Source organism: Ursus americanus, chromosome 27, assembly GCF_024610735.1.
Source record: "Ursus americanus isolate L20-20 chromosome 27, mUrsAme1.1.p, whole genome shotgun sequence".
NCBI classification, from domain to species: domain Eukaryota; kingdom Metazoa; phylum Chordata; class Mammalia; order Carnivora; family Ursidae; genus Ursus; species Ursus americanus.
Genome location: NC_142153.1, coordinates 40301190 through 40315450, shown reverse-complemented (window position 1 = coordinate 40315450; position 14261 = coordinate 40301190). Strand labels below are relative to the sequence as shown.

The 14261-nt window shown below is 38.3% G+C and overlaps 1 protein-coding gene across 3 annotated transcripts in view; it reads left to right on the top strand.

The window, feature by feature from the left end:
• Positions 1 to 10029: 10029 nt before the first annotated feature.
• The window catches only part of PDLIM3 (PDZ and LIM domain 3), a 30720-nt gene continuing 26488 nt past the window's right edge, over positions 10030 to 14261 (top strand). For 2 of the 3 annotated variants that reach the window (XM_045785775.2, XM_045785774.2), the window contains exon 1: positions 10031 to 10261. In XM_045785775.2, the coding sequence (XP_045641731.2) occupies positions 10169 to 10261 (93 nt within the window). In that variant the 5' untranslated portion in view covers positions 10031 to 10168. Of the gene's footprint in view, positions 10262 to 14261 lie in introns of all 3 variants that reach the window. The other variant, XM_045785777.2, reaches the window with a different exon arrangement.

Sequence of the window (14261 nt, the reverse complement as noted above, 5' to 3'; positions counted from 1 at the left end):
ATCCATTGTGCACATATACCTACTTGGTGTATGTGTGTATATATATACACATATATCCACACACACACATTTTTTTCTTATCCATTTGTCTATCAGTGGACACTTAGATGACTTCCATACCTTGGCTATTGTAAATAATGCTGCAATAAACAGGGGTGCATATATCTCTTCAAGTCAGTGTTTTTGTTTTCTTTGGGTAAATACCTAATAGTGAAATTATTGGACTATATAGTATATCTCTTTTTAGTTTTTTGAGGAGTCTCCAGATTGTTTTCCACAGTGGCTGTACCAGTTTAAGTTCCCACCAACAGGACACAAGCGGTCCTTTTTCTCTGCATCCTCACCAGCACTTTATTTCTTGTCTTTATTATTGTAGCCATTCTGACAGGTGTAAGGTGATACCTCATTTTGGTTTTGAATTTCCCTGATGATTAGTGATGTTGAACATGCTTTCATGTACCTGTTGGCCATCTGTATTTCTACTTTGGAAAAATGTCCATTCAGGTCTTCTGCTCATTTTTTTAATCAAATTATTTGTGGTGGGTTTTTTTTTGGGGGGGGGCTTTGGGTGGGTTTGGTTTTCTTGTTGTTGTTTGGGTTTTTTTTGGTGTTGCACTGTATGTGTTATTTATGTATTTGGGTTACTAACCCCTTATCAGATACATCATTTGCAAATATCTTCTCTCATTCAGTTGGTTGCCTTTTTGTTTTGTTGATGGTTTCCTTTGCTGTGCAAAAGCTTTTTCGTTTGATGTGGTCCCAATAGCTTATTTTGGCTTTTTGTTCCTTTGCCTTAGAAGACATATCTAGAAAAATGTTGCTATGACTGATGTCAGAGAAATGACTGCCTGTGTTCTCTTCTAGTATATTTATGGTTTCAGATCTCACCATATTTAGGCCTTTATTCCATTTTTAGTTTGTTTTTGTGTATGGTGTTAGAAAGTGATCCAATTTCATTCTCCTGCAAATAGCTGTCCAGTTTTCCCAGCCCCATTTATCGAAAAGATTGTCTTTCTCTCATTGTATATTCTTGCCTCCTTTGTCATAGATCAACTGACCATTTAAGTTTATTTCTGGGCTCTCTACTCTGTTCCATTGATCTATGTGTCTGTTTTTGTGCCAGGACCATACTGTTTTGATTACTACAGCTTTGTATTAGATCTTGAAATCCTGAATTGCGATACCTCCAGTTTTGTTTTTCTTTCCCAAGACTGGTATGGCTATTCGGGGTCTTTTGTGGTTCCATACAGATTTTACTATAATTTGTTATAGTTCTATGAAAAATGCTGTTGGTGTATTGATAGGGATTGTATTCAATCCATAGTTTGTTTTGGGTAATATGGACATTTTAATAATATGAATTCTTCCAGCCCATTGAGCATGGAATATCTTTCCATTTGTTTGTGTCCTCTTCAATTTCTTTCATCATTGTTTTATGGTTTTCAGAGTACAGGTTTTTTCACCTGTACTTTTGGTGTACTTTAAATGGAATGGTTTTTTTAATTTCTTTTTCTGCTGCTTTGTTATTAATATATAGAAATACTACCAATTTCTGGATATTCATTTTGTATCCTGCAAATTTACTGAATTCACCTACTAGCTCCAACAGATTTTTGATGAAGTCTTTAAGCTTTCTATGTATAGTATCATGGTCATCTGCAAATAGTGACAGTTTAACTTCTTCTTTACCATTTTAGATGTCTCTTATTTCTTTTGTTTGTCTGATTGCTATGGCTAGGACTTCTAGTACTATGTTGAATAGAGTGGTGAGAGTGGACATCCTTGTCTTGTTCCTGACCTTAGGAAAAAAGCTCTCAGTTTTTCCCCATTAAGGATGATATTAGCTGTAGATGTTTCATAGATGGTCTTTATTGTGTTGAGGTATGTTCCCTCTAAGACCATTTTGCTGAGAGGTTTTTTTTTTTTTATCATGAATGGATGTTGAATTTTGTCAAATGCTTTTTCTGAATCTATTGAGATGATTAAAGGATTTTTAGCCTTTGTTTATGTGGTGTATCATGTTGATTGATTGTGAATATTGAACTATCCTTGCATCCCCAGAATAAATCCCACTTGATGGTGGTGAATGATACTTTTAATTTATTGTTGAATGCAGTTTGCTAATATGTTGTTGAGGACTTCTGCATCTATGTTCATTGAGGATACTGGCCTATAGTTTTCTTTTTTTTGTGGTGTCTTTGTCTGGTTTTGGTATCAGGGTAATGCTGGCCTTGTAGAATGTATTTGGAAGCTTTCCTTCTTCTTCAATTTTTTTGGAATAGTTTGAGGAGAATAGATATTAGCTTTGTGAGTACATCTGGTCCTGGATTTTTTTTGTTGTTGTTGTAGTTTTTGATTACTGATTCAATTTCATTCCTAGTAAGTAGTCTGTTTAGATGTTCTATTTCTTCCTGGTTTGGTCTTGGAAGATTGTGTTTCTAGGAATCCATTTTGGAAGAAGGAATCTTTACTCATATATCTGGTGTCTGGTCTGGGGCTACCAATAATAGTCCAACATGTGACCTCTCCATGTAGCTTGGCCTTTCTCACAGCATGGTACCTCAGAGCCTTCACATGGCAGCTGAAGATTTCTGTCCCAAGTGTTAAAATCAATAAGACAGCAATTACATCACCTTTCCTGACCTAGCCTCAGAGGGCACACAATGTTGCTTCCACCATATTTTATTGGAAATATAAGAGTCACACATCTGCACAAGTTCAAGAGGATGGGATACAAACTCCACCTCTCAAAAATGAAGACTGCCAAAAAAAATGGCACTCACAGCAACAAATTCTGCTGTTGCTCCAAAATATTCATCTCAAGCCCAGATCTCTAGACTTTTATACCCAACTGCTTTATACTTATATATCAAATTGCTTACTGTTCTATTGTCATTACTCATAATACATATAAAGACATAAAGCTGTCATTATTTGCAGATGACATGATATTACATACAGAAAACCCTAAAGACTCCATCAAAAAACTGCTAGGACTAATAAGCGAATTCAGTAAAGTTAAAGGATACAAAACCAATACACAAAAATCTGTATTTCTTTATGCTAATGAGGAACTATCAGAAAAAGAAAGTAAGAAAATAATCCCATTTACAATTGCATAAAAAATACCTGGGAATAAATTTAACCAAGAAAGTAAGAGAACTGTATATTGAAAACCACAAGACAATAATGACAGAAGTGGAAGACACAAATAAATGGAAAGATATTCCATGCTCATGGATTAGAAGAATTAATACTGTTAAAATATTTATACTACCCAAAACTATCTACAGAGTCAATGAAATCCCTATCACAATTCCAATAGTATTTTTCACAGAAATAGAACAATCTTTAAATTTGTATGGAACCACAGAAGACCCTGAACAGCCAAATCAGCTTTGAGAAAGGAGAACAAGGCAGGAGACATCACACCCCTTGATTTCAAACTGTATTACAAAGCTATAATTAAAACAATATGGTGTTGGCATAAAAACAAACACAGATCATTGGAGCAGAATAGAGAGTCCAGAAATAAACCCACATATAGATGGCCAATTAATTTATGACATAGGAGCCAAGAATATACAATGAGGAAAGGGCACTCTCTTCAATAAACAGTGCTGAGAGAACCAGACAGTGATACATAAAAGAACAAAACTGGACCTCTATCTTATACCATATACAAAAATTAACTCGAAATGCATTAAAGATTTGAACATAAGACCTGAAACCATAAAACTCCTAAAAGAAAATATAAACAGTAAGCTCCCTGACATAGACCTTGGCAATGATTTTTAATCTGACACCAAAAGCCAAAGCAACAGAAGTAAAAATAAACAAGTGGGGCTACATCAAACCAAAAAGTTTCTGCACAGTGAAGGAAACCATTCACAAAATGAAAAGGCAACCTACTGAATGGGAAAAAATAACTGCAAATTATTTATCTGATAAGAAGTTAATATCCAAAATATATAAGGAATTCATACAACTCAATAGCAAAAACAAACAAACAAAACCCACAAGTAACCCAATTAAAAGTGGGCGGAAAATCTGAAAAGACATTTTTTTCAAAGACATACAGATAGATGGTCAACAGTTCATGAAAACATGCTCAATGTCAATAATCCTCAGAGAAATGCAAATCAAAGCCACCATGAAATATGAGTTCACACCATTCAGAATGGGTAGTATCAAAAAGGCAAGAAATAACAAGTGTTGGTGAGAATGTGGAGAAAGGAAAGCTTTGTGCAATATTGGTGGAATGTAAATTGGTACAACTACTCTGTATGGAGTTTCCTCAAAAAGTAGAAAATAAAACTACCTTATGATCCAGAAATTCCACTTCTGGGTATTTATCTGAAGAAAGCAAAAACACCAATTTGAAAAGATATCTGCACCCCCGTGTTCAGTGCAGCATAATTTACAATCACGAACTGTGGAAACAACCTAAGTGTCCATCAATGGATGAATGATTAAAGAAATTGTGATATGTGTGTGTGTGCATATATACATATAAGGAATATTATCTGGCCATAAAAAATAATGAAATCTTGCCATTTGTGACAACATGGATGGACCTTAAGAACATTATGCTAAAGAAACAACAATTGTTGGAGAGGATGTGGAGAAAGGGGATCCCTCCTACATTGTTGCTGGGAATGCAAGTTGGTACAGCCACTCTGGAAAACAGTGTGGAGGTCCCTTAAAAAGTTAAAAATTGAGCTACCCTATGACCCAGCCATTGCACTACTGGGTATTTACCCCAAAGATACAGAAGTAGTGAAGAGAAGGGCCATACGCACCCCAATGTTCATAGCACCATTGTCCACAATAGCTAAATTGTGGAAGGAGCCGAGATGCCCTTCAACAGATGACTGGATTAAGAAGCTGTGGTCCATATATACAATGGAATATTACTCAGCTATCAGAAAGAACGAGTTCTCAACATTTGCTACAACATGGACGGCACTGGAGGAGATAATGCTAAGTGAAATAAGTCAAGCAGAGAAAGACAATTATCATATGGTTTCTCTCATCTATGGAACATAAGAACTAGGATGATCGGTAGGGGAAGAAAGGGATAAAGAATGGGGGTGTAATCAGAAGGGGGAATGAAGCATGAGAGACTATGGACTCTGAGAAACAAACTGAGGGCTTCAGAGGGGAGGGGGGTGGGGGAATGGGATAGACTGGTGATGGGTAGTAAGGAGGGCACATATTGCATAGTGCACTGGGTGTTATATGCAACTAATGAATCCTCGAACTTTACATCAAACACCAGGGATGTACTGTATGGTGACTAACATAATATAATAAAAAACATTAAAAAAATAAAATTAATTAATTAATTAATTTTAAAAAAAGAGCATTCTGCTAAGTGAAGTAAGTCAGACAGAGAAAGACAAATACCATAAGATCTCTCTTATATTTGGAATCAAAGACAAAGCAAAACAGAACAAAAACAAAAGAAACCAAGCTCAGATTAGTGATTGCCAGAGGCAGGGAGTAGGGAGGTAAGGGAGAATAGATGAACTGGATTTTTTTTTTAAGTTTAAAAATAATTAAATAAAACAAAAACAAGTGTTAGACACTGACATGTGCCTAAACTTCCCCAAAATCCTGACAAACAAATTAAAGAGATAAAAAGATAAATGCATATGTCTCTTTACCTTGGGCTCCAAATTGTAAGATTGGGAATTTAGGTAAGCAGGGGATGCTGTGGATGTCCTTAATTACCATCAGAGAAGGGCTACTACACATGGCTATATCTGTGACATGATACACATCATACTTCTATAATATTACAGTCAGTTCTCATTATTCACATTAGTTATGTTCTATAAAGCTGCAGCAAACACCAACAGCAAATACTGAAACATTGCTCCTAGGGGAAATACAGGGTTAGGTTCCTATGAGCTTCTGGTCACAACATTTTCATCAACCAGTCAACACATAACCTTGTAAAAACCTAATAACAGTTAATATTAAGTATTTTGTACTTGTTAACTCATACAAACCATGTAATACTTGCCAGGGGGCAAGTACTATGGTAATCATCATTTTAATAAAGATGTTAAATAATCTGCCCAAGATCATGCAGCAAGGATATAATTCAGGCAGTCTGGCTCCAAATTTTAGTTTTTTAACCAGTATACTACATAGCAGATATTCCACAGGTATTTCAAATTCAGCATTACCAAAACTGTGCTTTAATCTGCCACACTCTTATTAAAATAAAAATATTTTGCTGTACTTCTTATATATTTCCTCCTTGTTAATAATTCCAATATTCACATAATACTCAAATGAAGAAATCTGGGAGCCACCCAAATCTCCTAACCTCACTAATTCCCCATATGAGATCTGTCCTCAGATTGTGTCAATTAACCTTCTTAATGATTCCCATATCTGCCCATTCATCTCCACCCCCACTGCCCAAATCGACATCTTCCTCTGTAAGTTTTAACTGGACTCCCTGCTTTCTATCTCTTGCAACTGTGATTCATCCTCCCAATGTCCAAAATGATGCCTGTAAAATGCAAATCTGATTATTATACATGTTGCTTAAAACTCTTCAAAGGCTCCTTATAAGATAAAATCAAAGTGTCAGTGTAACAGACGACATTCCTCTGATATGGCCCTTCACTATATGACCCTCAGCTCCTGTCCATACTCAGAATGCTAAGACCTATCCATACCAAGTTACCTGCCATTTCTTAATTTGCCATCTGTTTTGTTTTTCCTCCCTGCCACTGCACATCCTATACAGTTTTTTCTACTTTGAACGTCCTCCTTCCTTTTCCCCTTTCAATTCCCAGTCACCTGGAAAATTCTTATTAACCCTTCGAAATTCAGCTCTAACATCTCTTCTTCTGGAAACACTGCTTGACACCCTTCCTAAGAAGAGTTGATTACTTCACTCTCCGTCAGTGTATAGAACGCTGTCCCAGCACTGATCCCATAACGTGGTCATGTTTTATATCTCCATCTCCCTTGTTTTATCACTGGCTCTTAGAGGACAGAAAGTGGGCCTTATTCATCATTGCATTCCCAGTGCCTGACATGTCAGAGATGGCCAGTGAATGCTACTTGAATGAATGAACAAATGAATGAATAAACCACAATACATTGTGACATTTGGCATATAGAAAATAAAGAAGAGACAAAATTTACAGTATCTATCCTACAAACCTGGAACAGTAGTAGAAAAATAAACAGAAATGAGGAAATTGAAAGTCATGGCGACAGGGAAATCAGTTTGAGATGAGTAAAGAAAATGATGGATTTGGATTTGAATGGGTTGGAATGTATATGTACGAGTAGGTGGTTAGAAAAACAAGATCAGAAAATTGATGAGAGTTCAAGGTTAAAATTGTAGGTTTGAGAATTAAAATAAGAGAGATGATTTTTTTTACCAAGAGAAAAGTTTTCCAGTTATATAAGAGTAGAATAAACAATTTTTACTGACCTTCCTCTAAAAAGAAAATGTTAAAGAACTTTCTAAACACAGTTTAATACAATAATCACAAAAGACATATTTAACAGAATCATAAATTACTTATCATAATCCCTTTTTTTTCAGTTGGTCCTTCTGTTTTTATCTCTACTATCATAATCCTTTAAAAAGGGAAATATAAAAAGAAAATATATGGAAAGGTCATCCAGAAAGCACGTCTTCTTAGAACAGTACCCAAACCAGAGGCAGAAACCTCGGAGAATAATTAGGGTCGGGCCACTGCTTCTTCCTTAGAATTCTCCCTCACAGCTATTCCCACCCCTACTCTGACAATCACCTCTGAACACAAGGGACATAAAGTGGGCACTTTTTCTCTATCCTACTGTTCCCTGGGGTCAGCAGGAAAGTGTCCAGAGGTGATTGTCCCTGATTTCCATTCTCTCTGCAAAGCCTGAAGAAACCATCAGGCATCATATCGATGTTGTATAGATGCTGATTATAACTAAATGGCATCAAAGCGACGTGTAAAAAGGCAGAAAACAAAAAGCATATAATCAACTGGTTATATAAGCCAAGTCATGAGGTGAGATATGAGATTGATTATTGCAATTACACTGTGCCAAATATCTTGTCTGATTTTTTTCTTTCTGAATTGACCTCTGGATGTGTGTGTGTGTGTGTGTGTGTGTGTGTGTGTGTGTACCACACAGACACAGCCAGTGACTGACAGAGGAAATGTGATTTGCAATAATACAGCCAGCCCAAACAGGCAAAATTAACAAGAATATATGATGCTTATTTCCCTGCTAACCCAACATGGTGGGGCACTGGAAAATGTTTGAGACCAGAAAACACCTACTCCCTGGAACTTTTATATAATTCAGCACAGTGGCAAAGTAGTACCAATCCTGGCTTTGTGATTTACACTACTCCAGGCGGATACTTTGCTTATAGCTTCCTGAATCTCTTTTATCAGTCTCAAAACCACTTCCAAAGAGACAACTCTATTAAAAGTGTGTTACAGCTCTGCTCTCCCGGACTGATATGGCCCTATCCTATTGGTCCAAGACCCTCATTCTCATGTTTTTAAAGCATTTCATACTTCTCTACCCTCCTCCCTCTCCCCTGCCTGGTGAATCAGAAAATCCTGGGGTATTATGCCAGAAACACTTGATTCCATACTGAGGCATGGCACTATGACAGGACCCTCCCAGACTCTCCTGACCTTTATACCTATACCACGCAGACAGTGGTGTCAGGCGAACATGGGTTGGTGATCTTACACAAACTACTCAACTCCTAAGAAATTATTTCATTACCTGAAAACCAAATAGGAATAATAATAGCATGCTAATGGACTTGTCCCGAGGATGAGGTAAGGGGACACCAGCACAGCAATCACTACACCACCCGGACCCAGAGATGCTCAGTGAACGCCTGCCCCTCCATTTCTGCCAGGCACTTTCATCTGGTCTGGGGGTCCTCTTGGATCACTTACTCCACTCAGTACCCTCCCTCTGGCTGTAGCACCCACACAGGACACTCACTTCCTAGGTTTCTGTTACACGCATCTCCCATGTGTCAAAAACTAACTTTAGAGACTGAATTTCAGGGAGGTGACAATTGCTCCACTCAAAATTAAGCTATTTTTTAGTATAATGGTGAATCATTTTCTCATGTGTACTTTTTTTTTTTTAAGATTTTTACTTATTATTTGACAGAGAGAGACAGCGAGAAAGGGAACACAAGCAGGAGGAATGGGAGAGGAAGAAGCAGGCTTCCAGCTGAGCAGGGAGCCGGATGCTGGGATCATGACCTGAGCTGAAGGCAGATGCTTAATGACTGAGCCACCCAGGCATCCCTCATGTGTACTTTTAGATGGTTCATTGGATTGAGTATGTTTGCATGACATTTTCACTTCTACATTGCTTAGTTTTCAAAAAATACATTTTGAGTATATTTGAATATATATTAATATATATTATATATACCCATAAATACATGCGACTGTAGGTACTTAACTGCAGAAACGCTTAGTAATTATTGATGCTGTGCCAGGGACCGCACAGCAGTACCTCACTGAATTCTCAAGGCAACCCTACGAGAGAAGTACAATTATTTATTACTCCTGTTTTACAGATGAAGAAACTGAGACTTAGGGACCTTAGTTAACTTTACCAAGGTCACACGGCTAATAAGTAAATATCGGCGCACTCAAAACTGCTAAGTAACTAACTGCATTTATGAAGCTTTTGTTTTATTTTAATTGGAAGCATAGACGCTGTGGCTTCACTGCTTTTAACTTTGAATGGAGCGCGGTGCTGAGCTCCAAGAAGAAGATAAACAGGAGGACAGGTGTTACTTTAAGAGACTACGGGAGGCTGTAACCCGAAGCCTCCTCCAGCGCCCTCCTAAAGGTCTGGGAGGCTGCACCCAGCCGGTGCTGGTCCGTAAACTCCCGCGGGTCTGGCGCGTCTCTTTCTTCCAAAGTTGGAGCTCTCCTTGGTGGGAGGGGGTGGGGAGGAGGGCAAGCCAGTGACGTCACTCGGGAGCGGGGATAAAGCTCCCCGGCCGCAATCTGGGCGAGGGCACTTTCTGGGGAGCGGAGTGGCTGTCCCTCTCGGGGACACTTGCCGTGGGCAGGACCGCCCCTCGCTGCGCCCCAGTCCCTAGAGCCAAGGCGCCCAGGCTCGAGGCCGCGCCAAGAGCACCATGCCCCAGAACGTGATCCTCCCGGGCCCTGCGCCCTGGGGCTTCAGACTCTCCGGGGGCATAGACTTCAACCAGCCTTTGGTCATCACCAGGGTAGGTGTTTTCTGTTCTTTCACTGCCGGTGGGGGGGCTGGCGTGCGGTGGGTCTTCCCGGATTGGAGAGCGGCCAGTGAGCCCCGGGTGCGCCCGATGGGTCCTCCGCTTCGGGCTCACACTGCGAGGGGCGGCTGCAACTTGGCAAACTGAAGCTGGGAGGATGCAGAGCAACTTAGAGAATTTACGCAGTCAGCTCCAGTGGTCTCCGTCCGCATCCTATCGGTCCCCAACAACTTCAAGGAGAGGTGAATTGACAGCGTGATTCCCCTGGGCTCAGAGGAGGCTAGGCGGCGAGGGCTGGGGGGCCTTCTGCCCTCCACCCCCCGTTTCCTTCCAGGAACAAAAGAAATGAGGTCCCAGGGAGAAGGGAGGAATGCCTGACATTGGCTGTTGTTCCTCGGAGCTAGACGCGCACCTGAGCGCCTTTCTCCTACGGATGAAAACTTCAGGACAGCGCTGATCCCAGGACATAACCTGGGTCGGCCAAGTTGGAACCGCTCATATCAGCCCAGACGGGGAAAATATTACTAATGTGTTTTCCTAGGTTTCCAGGCATTTTGAAAAAGTATTTTCCAAAGCTGGGAATTTGGCTTAGGAATCATCACCTATAACTCAAACTACAAAGAAAACGTGTCAGATAATTTAGTTTACCTGATGGAAAGTCACCAGTCAGCCTAACAACTCTGGAAAAAAAAACCACTTTACTGTCAGAGTCAACTTTTTCTTACTTAATATTTCCTAGACTATTGTCTAATTAGAAAAAAAGAAAAGAAGAAAAAGGAAATTTGGGGATTTCTGTCCTGTCAGTAAACTTCTAGTTGGTCTAGTTGATTTTTTTTCTAACACAAGTGTTTGTCTTAATAGAAAATTCCTGTTCTTTCAGTTATCAATAAAAGGCATATTAAACATAATCTAAAAGCATAAACTTTCAGAATATTATACTTTACTTATGTTTTCTTTTTTTCCTTACTGCTTATATTATATTTTTTTTATTATGTTATGTTAGTCACCATACAGTACATCATTAGTTTTTGATGTAGGGTTCCATGATTCATTGTTTGCGTATAACACCCAGTGCTCTATGCAGTACGTGCCCTCCTTAATACCCATCACCAGCCTGTCCCAATCCCCCACCCCCTCCCCTCTGAAGTCCTCAGTTTGCTTCCTGGAGTCCATAGTCTCTCCTGGTTCATCTCACCCTCTATTTACCCCCGCCCCCTTCATTTTTCCCTTCCTTCTCCGAACAATCACCCTGCTTATATTGTATTTTATAAATGTATGCTTTATAATCTGATTTACTCATATAGATTTTTGAACAAGTTAATACCTTTTAAATTCTGTTCTACATATATATCTATGAGATTTGGGAACCAATGTCTTTTTAAAATATCTCAAAACATGTACCGTACATACACATACCATGGAACATTTCAAGCTTTGTTTTACACTTTTCAAAAACATATAAACACATCTGACATGTGTTTTTGTATGAGACATGAAAACCTAACATACCCCCACAATGTTCCTAAGTAAATAAAACAGAAAATGGTTCAGTGATCTGGGCCAAGCAATGAGTGCCTTTTATGGATTTACCAACCAAAACAGTTTCCATTATCTCTACTAAGAAATATTTTTAAAGTTTCTGAAGTATCGTTTTCATTTGTTTAAACTAAAGGAAAATAAGCTTTTGAATCCTAACAAAGGATAAATCATATTTATAGTGAATCCTAAAAAAATAATTTTGTCACCAAAACCTTTTAAGTGATTTATAAAAGAAATATCTTGCTCTTAACTATGTAACGCATCAATATGATTATCTTATGTTTGAAATGTTGAGTTGCTGACATCATAAACAATGTTTATTTTAAAGCAGTACTTACATACTGCAGTTGGACTACAGGAGCTATTGGCAAATGTATTTGATATGACAACTATTATTTGGGAAGCCAATTCTTATTTGAATTTCTAATTCATTACTAATTTACATCCCTCATTTTGACACGGTTAAATAATAATGCATGACCATAAGTGATGATTTCATTTGACTATGCCCGTTCTCTTCAATTAATTTAGCTCAAGAATAGCAGGTAAAATTCAACTATTTTGTATTCCAAGTGTCCCCCAAACCATGCATGTAACAGATTCATGTTGAATAAATGAAAGCATATTCCCTTGAACTTTTTTCCTTAGTGAATACCTACTTGAGAATGTTTCCACCAAAATTATAAGAACAGTAAAAATCACTTGTAAAAAGACTAAAAGATCTTACAGAAAACTAATTATCCGTGTTGTAATTCAATAGTAAAATTTTATTACTTTTATAATTTTTGTTTTATTTTAAAAGGTAGTAAATGAGATTGTATGTGTATTATTGCTCACCTTGGCTTGCCATGAGCGTCTCTTAGCTCTTTATATGCACTAATTCACTTCAACCTCACAATAATTTTATAAGAGTAGTAGTAGTAATATCTCTTTTTTCAGATGAGAGAATGACGCTTCAAGAATTTCACTAACCTGCTAATGGTCACAAGTTGTGGGATAGAACTTGGCCCTAGTTCCATCCGCCGCCAAAGCCTGCATTCTGAAGTCCACACATGTAAAAAACAAACAAACAAAAACCTGTTTATTGTACAGATCTTTCCAAACAGGTGTTTTGTGTCATCCACTTCATCATCTGGTCCTATTGATTCTATATATTTATAGAAGATAAAGATTTTTTCCTACCACTGTCCCTACTCAAGCTTCCATAACTTCACACCTCGTTCTGTCTGCCCTCTACGATTCACTCTGCATATTTCTTACCAGCCAGCTTCGGGAAATGCTAGGTTGTTTCTATCTTCCCCATTCTTAAAAATCCTTCAATGGCAACACCAGTTTAAAGGGAATAAAATGTGCGGTCTCTGAGCATATTCACAGCCTTCACCCTCTTCCCAACTCACGTCTCCAACTTCATTTCCTCCCTCTTTCTTCCTTTTCTCTCCCTTTCCTCCTCTCACTGTGTAGATAGGCAGTAGTGTCACTACCCCGGATGACTTATGACTTCTCTGCCCATCTACATGCAAAATCATTTCTCTCCACATTTCTCCTCCCCACCCTAACCCACTGTCCTCTGCCTAGGCAGCCCAATCAAATACCACTCCCCTAGCTTTCTTCTCGTAATAAGCATTTCGCGCATTTGATTACCACAGCTTTTGCCCTACAACTTCTCCTTACGTCATGCCTTGTACCACAGATGTTTGAGTACATCTGTATCCCACAAATTGCATGCTCCCTGAAAGCAGGAACTTTTAAATTAAGGGGCTACTCAGTGCTGAGCATCATCTATGTTATAAAAATATAGACACAATATGAATGATTGATTAAATTGTTCACTTTTTATGTAACTATTATATCATAATAGATGCAGATTATATCCTCAAAGATATTCCACATTTAAAAAACGAGAATTGCTTTATTGTTAATTGATATGTTTTACATAAGTTCTTAAGTAGTCAAAGAATTGAAAAACTAATGCCTGAACGCCACAAAAATTCCTATAAATGAGGTACATTCCTCGAGTCAAATCAATTTTTGTCTTCCTGCAAGCTATCACCTTCCCTCCCTGCCTCACATTTTGCAAATGCAAATGCTCCTAGACAGTGGGCCTCTACTCCACCAGAGTTGGGGAAGGGGATTACAAATGTCACTCTTTCCAGCAGTTGAAATTACAGTTCAAAAAATTAGGATAAAGGGTCCCCACTGTAGAAATAATTTACAATCCAATTAATCAGCCAGGTGAATCTGTGTCATAAAAGACACCAGAAGTAAGGAAAACAAAACAACAGACATTCTCAAAAAAAAAATTAGCAATGGGTTGTGATACACACATTTTGTAGGAAAACAGTTTCTAGGCAATAGGTGTGTGATACTTTGTGCAATAAAAATTTGAGTTGTGGGTGTGGAAGGGTTGTTACTGCAAACACCATATATAACTGGCCTCCACATTTCACAGAATAAA